The sequence below is a fragment of the Thermobia domestica genome, chromosome 3, assembly GCF_964235325.1.
Source record: "Thermobia domestica chromosome 3, izTheDome1.hap1.1, whole genome shotgun sequence".
Taxonomy (NCBI): Eukaryota; Metazoa; Arthropoda; class Insecta; order Zygentoma; family Lepismatidae; genus Thermobia; species Thermobia domestica.
In genome coordinates this window covers 2,870,055-2,891,364 of record NC_137456.1, presented here as the reverse complement: position 1 = coordinate 2,891,364, position 21,310 = coordinate 2,870,055, and the positions used below count along the sequence as shown (strand labels likewise).

General features: G+C 37.9%; 2 protein-coding genes across 2 annotated transcripts; both read right to left on the bottom strand.

The window, feature by feature from the left end:
• Positions 1-12,190: 12,190 nt before the first annotated feature.
• Positions 12,191-14,887, bottom strand: LOC145681346 (uncharacterized). The gene has a single exon (XM_081753002.1). The coding sequence runs from the start codon at positions 14,885-14,887 to the stop codon at positions 12,191-12,193; it is 2,697 nt and encodes an 898-aa protein (XP_081609128.1).
• A 122-nt stretch (positions 14,888-15,009) lies between these two features.
• Positions 15,010-18,647, bottom strand: LOC145681345 (uncharacterized). Its single transcript, XM_081753001.1, has 2 exons — positions 17,616-18,647; positions 15,010-16,170 (listed from the first exon to the last, which is right to left on the bottom strand). The coding sequence occupies exons 1-2, from the start codon at positions 18,645-18,647 to the stop codon at positions 15,010-15,012; spliced, it is 2,193 nt and encodes a 730-aa protein (XP_081609127.1).
• Positions 18,648-21,310: the final 2,663 nt, after the last annotated feature.

The window sequence follows — 21,310 nt, the reverse complement described above, 5'->3', positions numbered from 1 at the left end:
CCCGGTACCGTATATACAACTCCATCTGTTCAGGTAAAGGCTGAATTGGACACAGAGAAACACATATATAACTCCACATTGACATTATATGAAATTCTTTACCGAACTCACTCACACATGTCTTTTTCTTTAATATTTCAAGTATTGAATAAGGTTAAAGGAGAATACAGTCTTCAAGGTCAAAATTCTGTCAGGATAAAGCCTAGAATGGAGAGATTCATATTCAAATATAGGTAGTAGGGATAGGCACGAGCGAGTTTTCTTTGAAACTAAACTCAACTCGAAACAGACATCTTTGAGCACGACTCGACTCTAAAAATTCCCCCATCGATTCCAATTCGTGTCGAGTTTTGAGTCGAGTTGAGCCAAAATGGGCAAAATCGAGCTAAATCTGGGTATAGTTTCAAGTACTCTCTTCAAGTATCCTACGTAGACAATATAATTATCAATGATACTACTTCAACAACTTCTTCTTCTTCTTCCGTGCTCGTGGGTTTTCTCGGGGTTCTCCCGTTTCATCCCACGTTCTTCATTCCACAATTTCATTCATTTCACATCATCACCGTCTCCTTTAGCCTAACTGACATAAGCGAGGGACGTAAAACTTAAATATTTTATTTTCTCAACTTCTTCTTCTTCATCATCATCATCTTATTATTATTATTATTATTATTATTATTATTATTATTATTATTATTATTATTATTATTATAACACCGTGTATAACCATGAAAGATAGGCGGTTTGTATCTGAATACTAGTTGACTGCCGATCTCGGTCGTCGAGAAGTCTTCAGGAGGCAAGGACAACGTTCACGAGATTCTGGGTTTGAGTTCCTGAGGAGCCGGGCTCGAACCAAAAATTCTTAAAAGGTATTGGGCGCCGGCCAAACATGTTCAGAACTGCTCGGCCCGGATTTAAGGTTGTCAACGGTTCGGCTTACATATCCTTCACGATCAAGCCGAACTGAAAAGTTAGCCTAGCCAACGGCTCATCGAACCGAGCCGATGGCTAACCTGAGCCCAACCGACCAGGTTGGTGGCTCATTCGAACCGAGTCGAGCCGGTTGACATCACTACCTGGGTTAGGCTTCTACGTGGGCTCAAAAAGGCATCAGAAATGTAAGCACTAATGTGGAATACTTTTAGTATTGCTCACAACAAGGAACACGAGACGAGATGCGAGTAGTGTTCCCTGTCGTGAGCAATACTAAAAGTATTTCACATCAGTGCCTACATTTCTGATGTCTTTCACTTTCCAATCTAATCAGGCCATTATTTCAAAACAAGTTAAAACAAACTGAACGACCGAGCCATTTATCAAACTCGACTCAACTCGAAACTCGACCTCAAAAACAGTGACTCGGCTCGGAACTCGACTTGAGAAAATCACCTGTGGCTCGACTCGAAACTCGAGTCGAGTTTCATCCCTAATAGGTAGTACTTGTAATTCATGATCAAATAAATAATGTAGTTCTTTCATAATGTGAAGATGTGAAATAAGCGAGTTTAAAGCCATTCAATATTAATGACAAACTGTTTCAATTCTCCATAAAGCAGACCTTCATTATGTGGGTACAACCTTAGTCACTTACACACATTAAATTTATACACTCTCTTCCTTAACAATTATTAAGTTTCAAGGCACTTTTTCGTATTACTCTACGCTACGGTTGCTAGAGCTTTTACACACTCGAAGAAAGGAAGATTTTCCTGGTTTTCAAATGTGGTTTCATATAGCGAAAAGTGCCAGAAAGTCGTAAAACATAATATCTGGTAACCCTAGTCTAACTCCAAAATTACCCAACCCTACTCCTACTAACTATGACGAAAATAGGGTCAGACTTCATACTTTCAGTATGCCCTATGTGGGCTTTTTCTCGTGTTAACTAACTATATCGCCTGGAACCCGGAGGTTCAATGCTGTGTTCACAAAAGCTCTCTATTGACTTCTGTCCTTAACCAAATGGAACCAGTTTTTACTTTGTATCCTTATTTCTGTCAGATCCATCTTAATATTGTCTTCCCATCTACGCCTAGGTCTTCCTAATGGTCGTTTACTTGTTCAAAAATATTTTCCGATTTTCGGGTCGAAATTTTTTTTTTCAGTTTTTCTGTCCTTATGCGACATCTAAGTTACAAACGACAGGACTTGTATTAACGGTGACCGGGTCAGAATGGTGATCGAGCCTCAATTCTTTGCAGTTGGCTGGCACATAAACATAATAGAAAGATCAAGCACACAGTATAGACTGTTCCCAACTATGTTATCCGGCCACCAAGGAAGCTGAAGTACAGAATCAAGCCACTGGACGCGTCGGTTATGGACTGAATTCTTATTATAATAAGATGACTCACTCTATTAGTCACGCTAATTTCTAATAATTCACAGTCAGACTAATAGATGTCGCAAGCTACGCTGCATCCTCCCCGATGCCAAGAGATGTCGCTAGTGGTGCAGGGAATCTGCATGCGAGCCAAGGTTTGCGGGAAATTTCCCGCGGCGTATGGAGATTTAGCAAAGATTTTTTTAAGGAGGGAAAAAGGGAGATTTTACGAATATGAGATAAAATGTAGGTAAATTTAGTTTTTCAACAAATATTATGTTACTAAAGAGGACAGGCTCCGAAGATGTTAGCCGAAGGTGTTTTGCTCAAATTTTACACATAGATAGTACCCCACCAGAAAGCAATAAATCTTAAAAGTTTCACGATACCATCTAATGGAACTCGAGATATAGGGTTTTGTCTGATTAGCCATATTAAGACCTCAATGATTTATCCCTCTAGAAGCGAGAGGTTTTCTTCATCCCCACTGTGGCGAAGTCGGAAAAACACGCTTCTAGTAATCATAAAGTTGATGGTTCGCGCTCACCCTGCGGTACTTTATTATTAGTGTGGGCACTAAGTGAGAAAATTAGTGAACGAAAAGTAGGAAAATTATATCTTAAAAAGGGAGGTTTTTTTTTTTTTTTTTTTTAGCATTCCTGATGGAAACTTTAACTTGAGGACCTAGCATCACTGGGAACAACTTATATCAAGAGTAGTAGATAATGGGTCAAATGTTATTACCAATTCAAGTTACGTTTAATATTTAAAAATAATTGATTACGTAGAACGAGTATCATTGTGAACTTCTGAACACAGAATGAAAATTCCGCATAGAAATACACACAAGGAGGAACACTGTTGCTAAACCTTCGACACCAGTTTATATATAGAAAGTTATGTATCCCCTAGAAATCTTTCAGTTTAACGTCCCACGATTATGTCTTTCACGCTAAGGAGACGGATAAAAACAAATGAATTATGATGGAATAATTATTGGAATGAGAATGTGGGAGGAAATGGGAGTATCCCCAGAAAAACCACGGACACGATGTTGTCCACTCCGAACCAGGGACCTGAAGTACCAGAGGTAAGTGCTCTACTATTAAGCCACCGTACCCTCTTGTATCAAAAATATCATTAACGTTAAACGGGGAAAATATTATACATATAGTAATCGATGCAACTCATTTAGTTGAACAAAATGATATGAAAGATTGTAAATCCCGATGCGTAGAAAATCAAGAAAAACGATCCTGAAAATTGGTTATACGACAATCACGCCATCTACTAAAATGATCCTAAGCTCGTCAATAATACGCAAGGAAGATGGCAGGACACAGCATGGCTCATGAATAACTCTAAAACCTTAATTTCTGTTTAATTATAAAAACATAGAAATCAATCGATAGATGACATCAACCTGAAAAAATGATATCCTAAAGGATGAATTCTCATGAGTAGTTTTTGAGAAAATGGGACAAAAACTATTTTTATGTCTCGTACGATAATTGGCAATTTTTAAGTCTCTTTTTCTTTGTTTCTCGCAATAGTGACATATAGACTCCTAACAGTTACTCGAATATTACTTGTACAGAGGTTGTTTCCGATCTATGGTGACGATTTCAACCTGCACTTACCTTAAGAGAAACAATGTGGCCACCATCAAAAATACTCTATTTGGTGGCCCTGCATCTGGCCAATTGCCCGACAGCAAAGTTTCCACTGTAGGAGGTTGGCATTCCTCCTGACAGGCTTTTCATAGCCCTTCAACGGTACGGTGTCCCCTGTGAAATAAGCCTCGTTTTAGGAGGCTGAAGGCGCAAAAGTCCATGACTGACACATCAGGGGACTTTACTGAAATGTCTGTGAATGGAATAGCGCGAATTCCAGTTTCTGTTGTCATTTGTTGGAGGAAGAGGCGGGTTGAGCGAGATATATGATTTGACGTCTTATCTTGAAGCACCCACACATTATTCTTGTCCCTCCTGTAGAGATAGGGAATTTCATGTCGATGAACGGGTGTCAGGACGTTAGCCTCATAAAATTCAGAGCTCACCTTCCTATTTCTGGCTACCCGATGTGTGGTCAGCTTGCTCTGGTACGAGTATCCAGCAATAATCATGAAATACGTATCAATACTTCTCTTGTATTCAGTGAACCATATTTGAAAGTCTCTCGCATCTGTCAATCAATAAAACAGTCCACCTTGCTTGTGACAGTCATCCAGATAAACATATGCCTCGTCCAGTGCAGCAACAAACTTCCCCTTTTCACCGACCAGATACCCCTCATACAGCTTTGGACAGTTGGTGCGACATTCCTGGATGTGTTTTGGCAAAAGCCTATGAACACCCAAATTCCGTCGCTTTACCAACCTCAAATTGCGGTGAATGATGGTACGCACTGTCTTCAATGATGTATGTAGCCGGTTCGCGATACTCCTCTGTGCAGCTGAATTCTCCCTGGTGACCAGAGCCGCGACTTCCCGAGTTCTAGCTTGTGTACGGCTAGTGGCAAGCCGGGGATTGGCCTGTTTCTGCCCCACAGGAATCATCCTACGCCTCGCCTTACTTGCCTCTTTTAACACCCGTTATATGCAATATTTGGACACAGTGAACCCACGCTTCTTATACAGTTTGATAGTTGCACTATAACTGTAGTTCAAGTAGGAAAGGCAATTATGTAGCCCTTTCAATAAGCACTTATAAATGGGGACATTTGTCCCGATATGCACTTACCACACCTGTCACGCGCAGTCAATGGTCCAAATGCCCAAACGACTGGCAGCTTCCTTCTCTTCCCGCTTGGTGGTGCTGCATAAGGTTTGTAATTTCGTCATCTTAGATTGGAAACAACCTCTGTAACTATCTCTGAGACGGAGTAGTGACAAAACCAATTCTCGAAATTTACCATTCCCCCCTCCAAAGAAGTAGAGAAGACTGGAGTTGGTTGTGAACTTTCTTCGTAAACTAAATTTTTATTCAATTTTGGATCTTTTCTGCGCTTCATAATAAACATAGACTTTTAGCAACTCACGTGAATATTAGATTTATTATTACCTCACAGATAGCGTTCTTACCATAAATGCGTCATCATTGTATAATCTAAGTTCGAATGTGCCGCTTTCAATAAATAAATAAATAAATAAATAAAAATATATGTTCCACATAATTTAAAAAATTATGCGTATAACCTGCACCCTAAAACTCATCTGTGGGGACCCCTGATGAAAGAAACTTTTAAAATAGTTTAAAGATGACTTCCAGCCAAGGGTGCCCAAGTTATGGTTTCCAAGGGGGGGCAAGTATAAGCGACATTTCAAATATAGTTTCAAATTTTGCTGTAACTAATGTAAAAATTCTATTAGGATTTTTATATTGCCATGTATAATTTCCTCTTAGGGGGGCGAGCGCCCCACCTTGCCCCCCCTGATGGGTGCCCTTGCTTCCAGTAAAGAATAATAATAATTAATATTCTGTTTTTCTATTTGTTTCAATGATTAATTACAAATCTGAATTAATGTATTACATTTGTGCTGATTTATGAAACATTTTTGAAATCGTAGCTGTGAAGAGTTTTCTGTACTCGAAACATAGATATCTAAAGACGCTTGCCCCAATATGACTACTCTGGTACTAATATTATCTTCCAATTTGCACCTATAACCATCAACCACACTTAACACTGAGTTTTGGATCCTGCAATAGTTTATATAAAATAAGAAAAGAACTCCCAAACTTTTGACTTGTCCTATATCTTCCTAAGTCTCGACCTTTACTTCTGTAGCTCTGTCACAATTTATTTGAAAGTTAGAAAGGCTCTAAGCAGAGAGAGACAGTGTTCTAAGCCCTGCCAAGAGTTAGGGAGCTACCAAATCTAGCAGAAGATACAAAAAACAAAAAGAAAAAAGTCCGCAATAAATAAATTAGCAATTTTGGCAAACGTCTCCGTTCTTCATGCTTTTTTTTAAAAAAAAATGTTTTGCTTATTTAAAAAAAAATAATTTAAGTGACTTGAGAAATGTTGCTAAAATTTTGCTGAAGTCTGCAGAAAAAGAACATGATGGGATCATCTGCAAATGTTCTTAGCTTCTCCTCCGATCGTATTTCAAGACAGAAAAAGCCATTTGGAGATGTCATCCTACTCGCTGGATATCGGCTGCAGATGGTTTCCAACTTGTGACTTGTTTCTCAAATCCTGCAAAACTGCGACGCATTACAATATATATATGCGATGGTCTTTCTCGGCTCGTAACAGAAGTCCAGAGTTGCTTAATTAAATATATATATAGTAAAAGTTAATGTAATATTTCTTTCATGTCGATCCATGTCTTGTTCTTATTTCTTTTCCTATTTCTGTTTCCCAGATTTTTTATGTGTTTCCTACAGCTCTATTAGAAGCAGGTATAAAAGGAAAGCCGGAGATGCTTTAGCAAGTTCAACGTCATTATCAAGAAGACAATGTATGAGAAACACAACCGAAGTAAAGATGAAAATATGAGATTACCTGATGAGTGGAGTGAAGGGATTCTGTGAGGGTTCTCAACCATTTCCATTGGCGTACCACCAATAAATATTACTTATTAATACCATTATAACTCTTATGTACAAGTAATGACGGCCCGTATACCACCAGTAACCTTGATTTAGGGAGTAAAGTGACATCTAATTCTACAGAGTGATCACAAAGTTCTGTTACTCCCTATCGCGTATCCACATATTCATAGATGGTCGTATTATGTTAATGTGTGATCGTGGCAGAGGATAACTTAGAGATACTCTGACTATTCTTTCTATTTATTGCAGAGAATCTATGACATAACAAAGTATGATTGTCTTACATGTAGGATGTGAAATTCTCAACACTGCTGTCGTGATGGCAGTAAACGCACGTCGAACAGCATCCTTAAGTTCGTCAACTGTCTCGTAATGTGTGGAAGCAACTTTTTGTTTAATGAACACCCATAACGCATTGTCGCAAGATGACAGATCAGGACTTCGAGGTGGCCACTCCAAAATGTACAGGCAAGTGGACAGAACCACGTCTAATCCATTTATCAAGATATCTCATTCAGATATTATCTAACGGCAATAGCATAATGGACTGATGCTATATCCTACTGGAACCATACAAGACAGAGCAGCTTCTCTAAGCCCCTCTCTTAATCCGGCCCTGCTGGCAACGTATATTGGTTTGGTAGAACAATAAAATGAGGATATGTTAGTAGGTATTTTAACAAACTATGAAGAAATCTCGATTAAAAGAATAAAAAAATTGAAAAAAGATTTTACAATATCTACGTTTCTTCCTCTGTTTATTCAAATAGAACAATTTTCCTTTCATTATGACCTCAGCTATTATAAAATGATCATATCCACCATTAAAAAAAAGTACATACCGTTCCTTTCTCTGTTGAATCAAATATTAACAAAACTTTCTTTCCACATAACTTTTTTGTTTTCATTATTCCGTCAACTACAATCTGTTCCAAATGGCAAACTTTTTCTGAGCAGTAGAAAACTTTTTCTGAAACATGTTTGATACTGCAGAGAAACGATGACGAAAAATTATGATAAAAAATGTCCACACTGTTACAGAACGGCAATATGCTTTCGAAAGCTTGAAATTTTTCTGACTAGTAGCTGAAATTCTGAGACTTCCGTAACTTTTCTAGAAAGTCAAATTCCCTGACTCTTCCATGATATCTCGCTCACCTCGCCACCATGTATTGCAAGTAATACAAATCTCCTCATAAGAAACAGTAATCAAAAGCTTGCTGTAGTTTTTTTTTTTTTTTTAATTTTAACGCTGATTCTTCTTTTTGTCGTCATAACCGTGGTAAGTAAAACTCATAGATTTCATTTCATTTTTATTCTTTTTTGTTTCTTCCTTAACTTTTTTCATTTCTGATTTCGAAGGGCGGAGTCCGGACCCCCCGGACCCCTTCCCCCTTGGCTACCTGCCTGATACCTATATGCTGAAGTTATGCTTGATCATATAAATAATTATGCTCTGAATGCTGTCAGACATTGAGGAGTTTTATGGTTTAAATCCTTATAAAGTTTAGGGGCCGCGGTGGCTCAGTGGTAGAGCGTTCACGTCTGGTGCTTGGGGTCCCGGATTCGATTCCAGCCCCCGCCAAGTGAACTTTGTGGTGGACAAACACCGTGTGCGTGGGTTTCCTCCAGGTTCTCCCGTTTCCTCCCACTTTCTTCATTCCTCCATTTTATTCATTACCCACAATCACCGTCTCCTTTAGCCTAACCGGCATAACCGTGGGACGTAAAACTTAAAGATTTCATTTCCTTATAAAGTATATATTGGACTACTAGGAAACAATACCGGTACTCAACATAACTGCAGCATAGGTGCACTGATATTGATTATGCTTTTCTGATTTGAAATAGTATTCTTTCCTAGTAACTATGGGAGAATGAGAGAAGGAAAAATAACAGAGTAACCTGACTGGAAGATACAGACCAAAGAATACAATATGTACGGAAGAAAATCTACGCGGGAAAGGAAAGTGGCTCAGAATAAAGAAGAATGAAAAGCAGTGCCAAAAGAATTGAGAGTCTGCTGAAGAAAGAATTTGGAGATGTTCACTACCGTCCCCTGTCGAATTGTTCAAAGTAGAGAAGAGACATTTAGCAAGGAGGTGATACTTTTCCCACGATCGGTTAATGAATTGTATTATTAGACTTGTATATTATTTAGTAAAGAGCGCATTGTATGCTGAAGTAACATCCTCCCTATCCGATTGAGTCAAGACACTCCCCCACTTTCTGAATACTGGCGAAAACCCTGATTTCAATAGATTTAATCATTAGTTTCTAAAGGACAAAATTCTAAGCATGTAGATATACCTCTGTATTGAGAAGCATCTCTCATTGGCCACAAGCAATGTACCCTGTGACCTGTAGGTCACGAAAGTCACGGACTTACCTACCTCTACACAGCTTTAATTCCAGGATCATAGTTCGTATAATCCCTGCACTGGTAACCCATAATACATTGAGCAAACGCGGAAACGCTGTTTAATAACAAAGTGTCCAATAACGTTGATAAACAATAGCGCCATCTATCCTTTGTTTATCTTTTGTTTGCATGTCATGTGAATATCTTTTACTTTTGTTTTCTCGTAGTAATGGAGAATTCAGGAAATTAGGCTTCATGTTCTAAAACAATTACTTTGCCTCCAGGCACTCCAGTTACACGTTAATATAAACAAGTTGGTTTCATGTGACATTGGGAAGACACAATAAGCTTCGAAACTATGAAGATTTAATATGTTTGTACATAAAAGTGTGCATCTGGTTAATGTTAAAATATCGTTACTCATACGAGGGTCAGTCAAAATGTTCTCGAAATTCTGTTTTAGTTATTTACTATCACAATATAAGTACACATTTACAACAGTGGTGCCCCCCCCCCCTTATGTCTATGACGCACCCCCCCAATTGTCTATCCGTAGGTGTTCTTCCATGAAAAAAATCTTCTTTTCGATTAATTTTACCCCCCCCCCTCATCAAAAATATTTATATAGATTTTAACCCCCCAAATATTTCAATGACGCAGTTTGCGTCATAGCCCCCCCTTGTGGGCACCCCTGTTTACAATAGCGTACGCAGGAATTTATTTCGGGAGGGGTCCAAACTCAATATGAAGATATTTTATAATAGAATTCCTAAAATTGTCCCTAAAATTAGGCTAAATTTACACAAAAGTCGAAATTTCGGGAGGGTCCGGACCCCCAGAACCCACCTCCTTCGTACATCCCTGCACATTTACTTAATTGCCTTCAAAGTTGACACACACACACACACTTGTTTCACTGCTTCGTGTTGGTGTTGATCTCTTCTACGCTGGCGAAACAGAAGAGACCCATTTATAACTTTGGGAAGAGCCAAGCATCCGATGGTGCTAAACTGTTTTTAAGGCTATCAAAGTTTTTGAAGCAGATTTTCCTCGATTTGCAGATGAATTTGATGTTGAGAGAAATGGTGGAATGAAGAAAGCGGGAGGAAACGGGAGAACCCCGAGAAAACCCACGAGCACGGTGTTTGTCCACCACAAAGTTCACTTGGCGGGGGCTGGGATCGAACCCGGGACCCCAAGCACCAGAGGTGAACGCTCTACCACTGAGCCACCGCGCCCCCCTCTTAAAAGAATAATACAAAATGTGAGTTTATTGCATATGCGTACATAATATATGACCGTCACCAAAATGATAAGAGAGAAATGAATAACATTTAAAGTAAATGAGGGTATGGAGAAGATAATAAATAATATTTTGATTTACACGGGGTTACATATTCTCGTTTTTATGTTAAGACTCCCATATGCATATTTCATTACAATAGCAAACAGAGTTCATGGTTGCGTACTTACGCTTGGCTGAAATCCATAATCAGGTACAGCCAATTGATAGCTGAGTCTACACTAGGGATGTAAAATACCTGGGTATTTATTTCAGCGGGTAAATACCCTGGGTAAATACCCGGGTATTTACCCAAAATGGGTATTTTAGTGGGTATTTTATGTTTCAATTAGCAATAAATGGATATTATCGTTGTCAATGAAAAACATAATGGTCATTTGTATCACCTGCAACAGGAGCACTAAATAACTATCTAATTAATAATTTTTTCTAGTAATTAAAGAATGAATTTGATATTTATTAAGTAATACAGTCGGATTTCCCACCTATTCACCATAATTTTCTTTCTACTTACACTAAATTTCCTTCTATTACCCATGGCGGAAAATAATTATCCATTCTACCCTGTGAATTCTTATCTTGGTGTGCCCCTAAGGCGTCCAATCAACTACGCGGTATAATTTGGTAGTGGATCAAACCAACACGAAAATTTAAAATTTATGACAGAACGTAACAATGACTAAAGAAAGTGAAGTCAGTTATCACCAAACCAGTCATATACTATTATTAAGCATTCTGCCTGCCAGCAGCTCCTGGTATTACTGACACGGAATTTAAGTTCTTTCTTAGGTTCGCCTCTCATGAAACTATCTCCATTTTTCTCAATCTGGCTCATCTTCTTTTATCTTACAATATATTCTCCAGTTTTTCAAATCACCTATGAACACACTAACTAAAGTATTCAAGTAACAGCAGGATCTCTATTACTAAAGAAATAAGTTTTATTTTGGTTTACCAAATTTATTAATGGCGGAAAATGTATTATTAATAACTGCTTTCCTATTTTAAAGATTTAAAGTTTACAACAATTTTGTTATACATATATGTTGTTAACATTACCTTAAAATTTTTTTGAATAACAAGGATGAAAACAACTTTTTAATAATTTAAAAAAACTGAATTGATATTACAGATACGGCTGGTTACTTTCTTCACGCAAAATAATGTTATTTTTGGTATTTTATCTATGGGCAATGAGATGTGCTGAATTGTCAAGTATGCAAAGAATCGGACCAATAACTTTCTTGAGTTTTACACCTGGTTTACGGAATTAATAAATTAATCTGTTTAAGAAACTACACTGTAACAACGAAGTTGTTGATATAGTAATATCATTGTTACAGTCTATAAAGGCAATTTGTGTTTAAGAATCAAAACACAACTTTCTATCTTTTGTCTATTTTCCATTAAACATCACACATTACTATATCTACAAACAAGACCAAAACCATACAAATTGACTGAATGTCTTCAAAAATTACAAATGTTACCGGTACACATAACTTCAACCTTTTCTCTAGCTTCTGCAGAACTACTACGTCTCATTACAGTCAAATGTTTTTAAACTTTTCACAATGTTGCCAGATACAAACTCCACATCCTCCCACCTTTTGATTTATGACAAATAAATCAAAACAAAATCACACTAAGTATCGTACAGGTATCTTCACCTTTCGACCTTTTCTTGTTGTGACAACACGTTCACCCTTTTCTTCAAGTTTACCTAAAGTCAAGTTTTTAGACGGACATTCCTCTTCGTCTTTCGCTTGCACAACACTTTCTTCGGTTTGAACAAAACTCACTTCCAAGGGGTACAACCGCTGAACAGGTCTGATAATTTCTCCACTCTCAGTCTTAATCCTAGCTACTCTTACAATATCATCCTTCCCAGGGAACACCTTTGTAATTTTTCCTAAAGGCCAGTCTAGTCTTCTCTTATTGTCACTTCCAACAAGTACAACGTCTCCTTCTTTTATTTCTCGACAAGTTTTCTTTCCGGTTTGCTTCAGTACTAACTGACTTAAATACTCACTACGAAATCTATCTCTCAATTGTGTTCTTATGTGCTGCAATCTTCTAAATCTTTTTGACTTGTCAACTGTCTCTATATGATCCAGATCAGGTACTCCTATCTCCAAATTATCTTGTAAAAACAGCTGGAGTAATGGGTGTGAGATCATTTGAATCTTCTGACAAATAAGTAACGGACGTGCATTGATAACTGCTTCTATGTCACACAACACTGTACTCACTTCTTCATAACTTAAAGACGCTCTACCCAACGTTCTACGAAGAAGCTTCTTGATCATTTGTATGATTCGCTCCCACCATCCACCCCACCAAGCAGCGGTAGGTGGAATGAACTTCCACTGAATTCTTTCTACTGATGAGTACAAAGAAATTTGTTCCCAGTCAATTAACTTAAAGAGATTATCTGCACCGACAAAATTCGTTCCATTATCAGAATAAATTACCTTTGGCCTTCCGCGCCTGTCAATAAATCTCCTAAAAGCTGACAAAAAACTAGGGGTCGATAAAGACAATACCAGTTCTAAATGCACCGCACGATAAACGGCAAAAGTAAACAAGACAATCCAACATCTTTTCCCATCTTGAAGGAAGAGAGGCCCAGCTAAATCTACTCCGGTTATTTCGAAAACTAATGCATCTTTAACTCTGTCTTCTGGCAAGGAAGCTGGTGTGACATTAATATTTTTTGCATCGTACCTTTTACATTTAACACATCTTCGAACAACAGAACTTATAGTTTTTCTTCCACGAAGAATCCAAAACTTTTCACGCAACTTTGTCAATAGTACTTGAACTCCAGCATGAGATGATTTCAAATGTTCCTTCAATATCAACATCTTCACAACTTCATGCTCAGGTGGTAATACAATAGGGCTCCGAAAATCATCTTCATTGAGTCTACGTGCAATTTTAGTCTTTAACCTAGTCAAACCTTCACCATCAACAAAAGTACACAATTGTTTCAAACGATCTGGTTCACTAACAAAACATTCTTTCTGGATAGTTCTCATTATAACCTTCTCAGCTGATTCTATTTCAAATACCAATAGCTCACCGGTTAACCTTTCACTTTCTTTTGAACGACAATTATGGATAAAACGCAAGATCCATGCAACCATACGTATTAATTTCTCATAATTTGAAAAATATTGCATATACCACTTTGGCTCATTTGCGACACTTAATGAAACAACTGTTTTCAGTTTTTCATTATTTACTTCAAGCGCATTTGGTTTCATATCAGTTTTCGGCCAGAATTCTTCCGTGTGCCGTAACCAGTCAGGTCCTTCCCACCATTTACTCTTCAGTAACACTGCAGCATTGCAGCCTCTTGAGGGTAGGTCAGCTGCGTCCAAATTTCCCGGTACATGTCTCCAACACTTTACATCGGAGAGAGCTCGAATTTCCTTCACTCTATTCATTACAAACACTCCCCAAGGTTCATCATTTTTTATCCAGTAAAGCGCCACCAAAGAATCTGTCCAATAGAACACAGGAATGTCTAAATTTAAACTCTCAATCACAGACACAGCAAGTCTAACTCCGATACAACAGGCCATTAATTCTAAACGTGGAATAGTTGACTTTTCCAATGGCGCAACACGTGCTTTGCTGAATAACAACTGGAGATTAACTTCTCCATTGCATTCACTTCTCAAAAACACGACAGATGCATATGCATTTTTACTAGAATCACAAAAAACATGTAACGTCCAAGAGTTCCTTGTAACATCTTGTGCAAACTGTCTAGGAATCTTTATTTCGGCCATCATCGCCAGTTCTTTATACCACCTGTCGAATTTCCTGGAAATTTCTGAAGAAACTGGTGTGTCCCAAGAGTTGTTATTTTCCCAGCTTTCTTGAAGTAACAATTTTGGAATCAACGTCACTGGTGACAGAAATCCTAGAGGGTCAAATAACTTATGAGCAGTAGATAAAATAACTCGTTTTGACACTGGTCCTTCTACTCTTCCTAAATTCTTTGTATCACACAATAAAGTGTCTGTACATGTGTCCCATAACATACCTAGAACTGGAGTGTAGACATCATTACTGCCTATAGAAGAACCACTATACACCCATCCTCGTAAATCGAATTTACCTTCACTGAGCAGCGACTTTGATTTTTCGATCAAAGCAAACATTTCGTCTTCATTGTCAACAGACGTGACACAATTATCGACATAAAGGGATTGTTTCAATTTACTAGCTATTTCTTCATATTCACGGGGAGCATTTTCTAAATGGTAATTAAGTACGGCCCCCAACAGAAAGGGACTGCAATTCACGCCAAAAACAACTCGCATATGTCTAAAACTTTTAAACTTCCTTTCGTCAAAATTCTCCCACCAAAGAAATCTTAAATAATCACGATCGTTTTTATTTACCGAAATTTGCAGGAAAGCTTTTCTAATGTCCGATATAATCCCTATCTTTTTTCTCTAAACCTATGCATAAGTGCCGGAATTTTTTCAATTAAATTTGGACCCTTCTCTAAACAGTCATTCAATGAATATGCACCCTTTGTTTTCGAAGACGCATCAAAAACTGGCCTGATTGGGGTATTGGAATTCTCTTTTATCACTGCCCTATGTGGTAAATAGTAACTTCGATTGTCCAGCTCCTCCTCCGGTACTTCTTCTATGATTCCTTCTTCCAACCAGTTTCGGAAGACGTTGTCATAGTCTTCGTATCTTCCTTCTTGCCACAGCTTCTCGGTCATCTTCACACATCTCTTTTCAGCTATTTCTTTGTTGTCATGTAGTTCCATAGGTTCTTCCTTCCACGGCAACTTAACTTCGTAACGACCATCTGAATTCACGCACAAAGTTTCTTCAAAATGTCTTAAAATTACTTCATGGTTTTCGTTCTTAGTCTTAACTTCTATTGGGTCAGTGATGCCTAACGTATCTAATTTCCACAAATCCGTAATACGGTCACTGATTGACAATAAAGTGATCACAACATTGGCAGACATACCATAACATCTTTTGGACGGTAACTTACCCATTATCGTCCATCCAAACATTGTTCTAACAGCAAATAGTCCTGACTCTAACTTTAACATATCTACTGTTAAAAATTCACTAGCCATATCCGCACCGATTAACAGTTCTATTTCTCCCGTACTATCTAAATCGGACAGCCAAATTTTTCTCTTTTTCATTTCTTTTAACCACGGTCCACGTTTAAGAGAAGGTATCTCACCGCAAATCACTGGTTTCTCTAAAACTTCCATCCTACATGAATGATTTTCATTAACATCAGCTACAAGTATACTATATTTGTTAAGGGACTCCTTTTGTGTTTTGACACCACCAAACAAACTATGTTCTAAAGTTTCAGTACATATTGGTTGACAACCCAGTACTTCCACTACTCGCTTAGAGACATATGATCTTTGTGAACCACTGTCATAAAGTGCACGCACTACACACTCTTTCCCGTTTGTTTTCAATTTTAACTTAAGTGTTTGTAGGAGAAACTCATCCCTACCATTTTGATTCGTTAGCGTTACATTATGCTGTTCTGAATTTTGTTTTGTTTTGTTTTCTAATTTTTCCGAGCACAAAACCGAAAAATGTTTTCCCTTACACAAAAAACAAACAATATTAAACGTACAGTTCTTGGCAGTATGTTTTTGAGGTTTCAAACACCGAAAACAACACTTTTGCTGCATTAACAGTTTCTTTTTCTCGGTTTGGGTACAAAACCTCGCGGCCAGAACCTCGCGGCGACAACCTCGCGGACCAAAACCTCGCCTGGCCAAAACCTCGCCTCCCAAAACCTCGCGGCCCAAAATCTCGCCAGGCCGAAACCTCGCCTGGCCAAAACCTCGCCGCCCAAAACCTCGCGGGACAAAATCTCGCCGGGCCAAAACCCCGCCTGGCCAAAACCTCGCCTCCCAAAACGTCGCGGGCCAAAATCTCGCGGGGCCAAAACCTCGCCTGTCCAAAACCTCGCCACCCAAAACCTCGCGGGCCAAAATCTCGCCGGGCCAAAACCTCGCGCCCCAAAATATCGCCATACCCAAAATCTCGCCTGACCAAAATGTAAATGTTCCAACAGATGATAAGGATGACGGTATAAAAGACGCTGTTTCAGAAGAAGTATCACGGGTATTTGACCAAGTCCCGCGATACTATATGAAAATTCTATTTCTGTATTAGAGGATTTCAATGTGAAGGTAGGGCGACAGGATGTTTTTAAACTGGTTATAGGGAAAGAAAGTCTGCATAAGGAAAGTAATGACAACTAACGAGGTTAGTTTCGTGAACTTGGGAACATCCAAAAACTTAAAATTTTAACAAAAATCTAATAATATTTATAAAAATATGAAACAATATATGAGTTTTTACGACGTCCCTTGATTATGTCCTATAGGTTAAAGAAGACGTAGATGACCAGGATGAAGGAAATGATCGAATAAAGAAAGTGGGAGGAAACGGGAATAACCCGAGAAAGCCCACGCACACGATGTTTTGTATATTATTATTATTATTATTATTATTATTATTATTATTATTATTATTATTATTATTATTTGTAATGTGGAATTGCATATGGAAATTCCATTCGTAATGGAATTCCATTTGTAATGTGGAAACACATTGGGTAAATTTTAAAGAAAAGTTTCATTCGCGGCGAGATTTTGGCCCGCGAGGTTTTGGGCGGCGAGGTTTTGGCCACGCGAGGTTTTGGGCGGCGAGGTTTTTGGCCAGGCGAGGTTTTGGCCCGGCGAGATTTTGTCCCGCGAGGTTTTGGGCGGCGAGGTTTTGGCCACGCGAGGTTTTGGCCCGGCGAGATTTTGTCCCTCGAGGTTTTGGGCGGCGAGGTTTTGGCCACGCGAGGTTTTGGCCCGGCGAGATTTTGTCCCGCGAGGTTTTGGCCGGCGAGATTTTGGGCGGCGATGTTTCGGCCGCGAGATTTTGTCCGTATACCCTTTTTCTCTTCCAGATCCATACTTTTGGCCTTTTCACACTTTTGTGGTAAATGATACGCCTCACAAAAAACACACTGTTTGTCCTCTTTTACCTGATTTTGTCCAGAAAACAGATTATTAACAGTAGGCACCCTTTTTTCTTCTTTATTCTTTTTAAAATTCACCATGGAAGTTTGTTTCACTTTAAACCCTGCTTGAGCTAACGCAATGCGTTCTTCTCCCTCCACTTCATTTCTCAGAAACTGTAACAACTGTTTTAGTTTCTCACTATACGTATTTGCATTACTATCACTTACACTGGCAGTCGCTGTATGCCTTAACCAAACCCTCAAAATTTCATCGGGCAAACAAGATTCTACCAAGGGGAATAACATAGCTGCATATTTTTCACTAGTCATACCTATTGATTCTAGCGCACGTAAATATGACTCAAGTTTATCATATAAGGAATACAATTTTAACTTATTTTTGTCATTCGAAACATTCTGTATAACAAGTCCTAACAGTTCACGTATGTAGTACTCTATCAACAATTCTTCTCGACCAAAACGATTGCATAAACTTTCTATAGCTTTATCGTAATTATCGGCTGTGGGTGGATAACTGTTCACTACATCCCATGCTCTGTTACCGGTACTAATTGCTTGTAGCAGGTATTGGAACTTGTCCTCTTTCTCGATTTCATCATCGTTATGAATTCGTTTGAACTGGCTCCAGAAACTTATCCACTCACTTATTTCCCCACTGAAAGTTTTCAACTCAATTTTCGGTAATTTAAGTTTCTTTTTACCTGTATGACCACCTGAACTGCTAGAAGGAGCTACTTTTTTCAAAATGTTCTCATGTTTTACACGCGCTTCGTCGAACATTTCCCGGTAACTTTCCACGTTGTTGTACTCTTCCATGTAACGTGCTTCACTTTTTTTGCTTGTATCACTAAGCAACAGTTCAAGGATATTTTCATCATAAGTTGACAATTCGGTTATAAGTCTCTCCAACTTCGTAAAATATAACTTGACACTTTCCACATTTACATTGTCCTTTTCACATTCAGCCACTAAGCTATTATAAGCCTTTGAAAACGATATCTGCACCGGTTTCCTAGCCTTTACTAATTTATCCATGATTCGTCCTTTTTTCCCGCCTCACGCTGGTGTGCCAAAATGTTACAGTCTATAAAGGCAATTTGTGTTTAAGAATCAAAACACAACTTTCTATCTTTTGTCTATTTTCCATTAAACATCACACATTACTATATCTACAAACAAGACCAAAACCATACAAATTGACTGAATGTCTTCAAAAATTACAAATGTTACCGGTACACATAACTTCAACCTTTTCTCTAGCTTCTGCAGAACTACTACGTCTCATTACAGTCAAATGTTTTTAAACTTTTCACAATGTTGCCAGATACAAACTCTACAATCATAGTGAAGAAACTCGACTCTAGTAGCTAATAACCTTGAAAATACTTAGAAACTTTAAACAATTACACATTTACCGATTACGAAAGTTGCAGAATAATCAAGGTAATTGAATTTAATAAATTGGTCGATTAAATTCTTAACTAAATATGCCATTGAAAGAAAATTATCCATAAAATAAGGAACAACATCTCGTAAACCACTTAAGTAACTAATTCCTGATTTTTAGAAGTGTTCACTAAATGGAGTTTAACACTAAGAATAATGGTTTGTGAAAGAATTTGTTGGAATAGCATATTTAAAATATTAATGTGATAAACAACATTAAGCTGTATAGTAACTCAGTAATATTTATACTTTAAATTATTCAATATAGAACAACAATTAACCTCTACCATATTTGGAGCACTATAAAACAACCACAAATTTTACCGTCCTACTCAGAATCAACCGTAAAATCAGAGTCGGAATCATCACATAATTCTTCAATATCAACATCACTATTACTCGCTTCTTCATTTCCTTCTATGTCAACCATTTCTCTGTATCCTCTTCCAATGTCTCTGGTGTTTTGTTCTGTTCCATGCCAACAGCTGGTGACTTGTTCCTTGAAGATCCTGGTCCTGAGTGTTGCATTCGTGAAACTTCAGGCAATCTCTTATTTAAAAGCTTCCAGTTATAAGAAGGATATGTTAGTTTTCCTGTCCTCTCTAATGATAAACGATTTATTGTTTTACTAAATGTAAAGAGAGTCCTTTCTGTGGCAGCAGATGTAACCGGAGCACAAAGGATTCGAATGACGACATCAGTTAATTCAGTGATGTCTCGAAACCCTCTCCACCAAAGTAGTGAACTCATTTGTTCCACTCCGTCCCACAAAAATTTCCTTGCCCAATTTCCTTCCCTGTCCCTATATTGTCAAATGTGATCTCAGTAAAACAGAATTCAATCCCATTTGTTTTCCAACTTCACAAACGAAGTTAACTCCATACAGCAATTCTTCAGCGGTTAATTTGCAGACGTGAAAAGTGGGATTGAAGAGATCTGCAACCAGATGAATTGGGCCCAAGCCAGGTTCACTTCTTAGTTTAAATTTTTCCATCATTGACTGCCCTTCTGTTTTCGAAAGGATTGATGATGGTAACTGTTCTGTCAGAGTTAGATGAAGGCTCTGGAATTTTGAGTGCAAAGTGTCTATCTGATACTCATTTTACTCGAAGCAATTAATCAAATCTACTGTAGGTTTCAAAATGGCTACAAGGTTTTCAATACAAATCCAGAATACATCATCAAGAAGTATTTTCTTGATTTCTGAAGGTAATGACGATTCCTCACTCACGCGAGCGTCTGAAGCCCAAGCACACTTTAGAAGCATTGTAAATGGTTTCCCCATTTTTTTTTAAGCAACTTTAACGAAATTGTAAACTTTTTCTTCATTGAGTTTTGTGTAAATAGTACTTGCAGGCGATGGCTATGTTTGATTGTTTTAACAACATCAATTACACTTCCCAGTAATGTCTTTACCGATGGACATCTGATGATGTCAGAACAAAGCAAATGGAGAAGATGAGCAAGACAACCCAAAGACTAGGATACTTCTCCTTTACTAATTTAAAAGCTGCTCTCATGTTGGACGAGTTGTCTTCTATGATTATTAAAATTTTTTCAGGGTTATGTTTTTACAGAACATTCATAATCTCATCAGACAAGTAATGTGCGTCATGTTTATTTTCTTTCGACAACGTGAAATCAACAAAAATAGGTTCAGGCTTTAAAATGACGAAATAACTGTTAGATTCATTTCTTAAGTTACTCCAACCATCACACTGTAAATATAGATTTTTTGATTTCTCTAACTTCATTTTAACTTCCCCTTGCATTTCACTGTATTGAGCATCCAAGTAACTCGTAGCCAAGCGATACCATGATGGGAGAGAATACGAAGGATGAAAATTCAATCCATAAAGGCTGATCAACAAGTGACAGGGGACACCCACTAACGAAGATGCTTTCCTCCAACGCTTCCTGTAAGACTTCATTAAGGTTCCATACGTCGGCATTTGTTTTAAGAAACATCAACATTAAGATTCTATCAAAAATCCGAAATAGTACCGTTGAACCTAAGAAGCCATAAAAAGTCAAGAAAAGCCTTATATTTGATGGAAATTGATGGATTTTTTTCGTATAATAAATGCGACTATATATACCTACTATATCAAACTCACTTTCTTGTTTCATTAAAATTACTCCAAAATGTTCTTTTAAGTTGGAAACTAGTAGACATAAGATACCATCTTTTCATGATTAACTTGAACCTCCATAATGTTCAACTCGGAAAGATTTTGATAATTTTGGTCGTC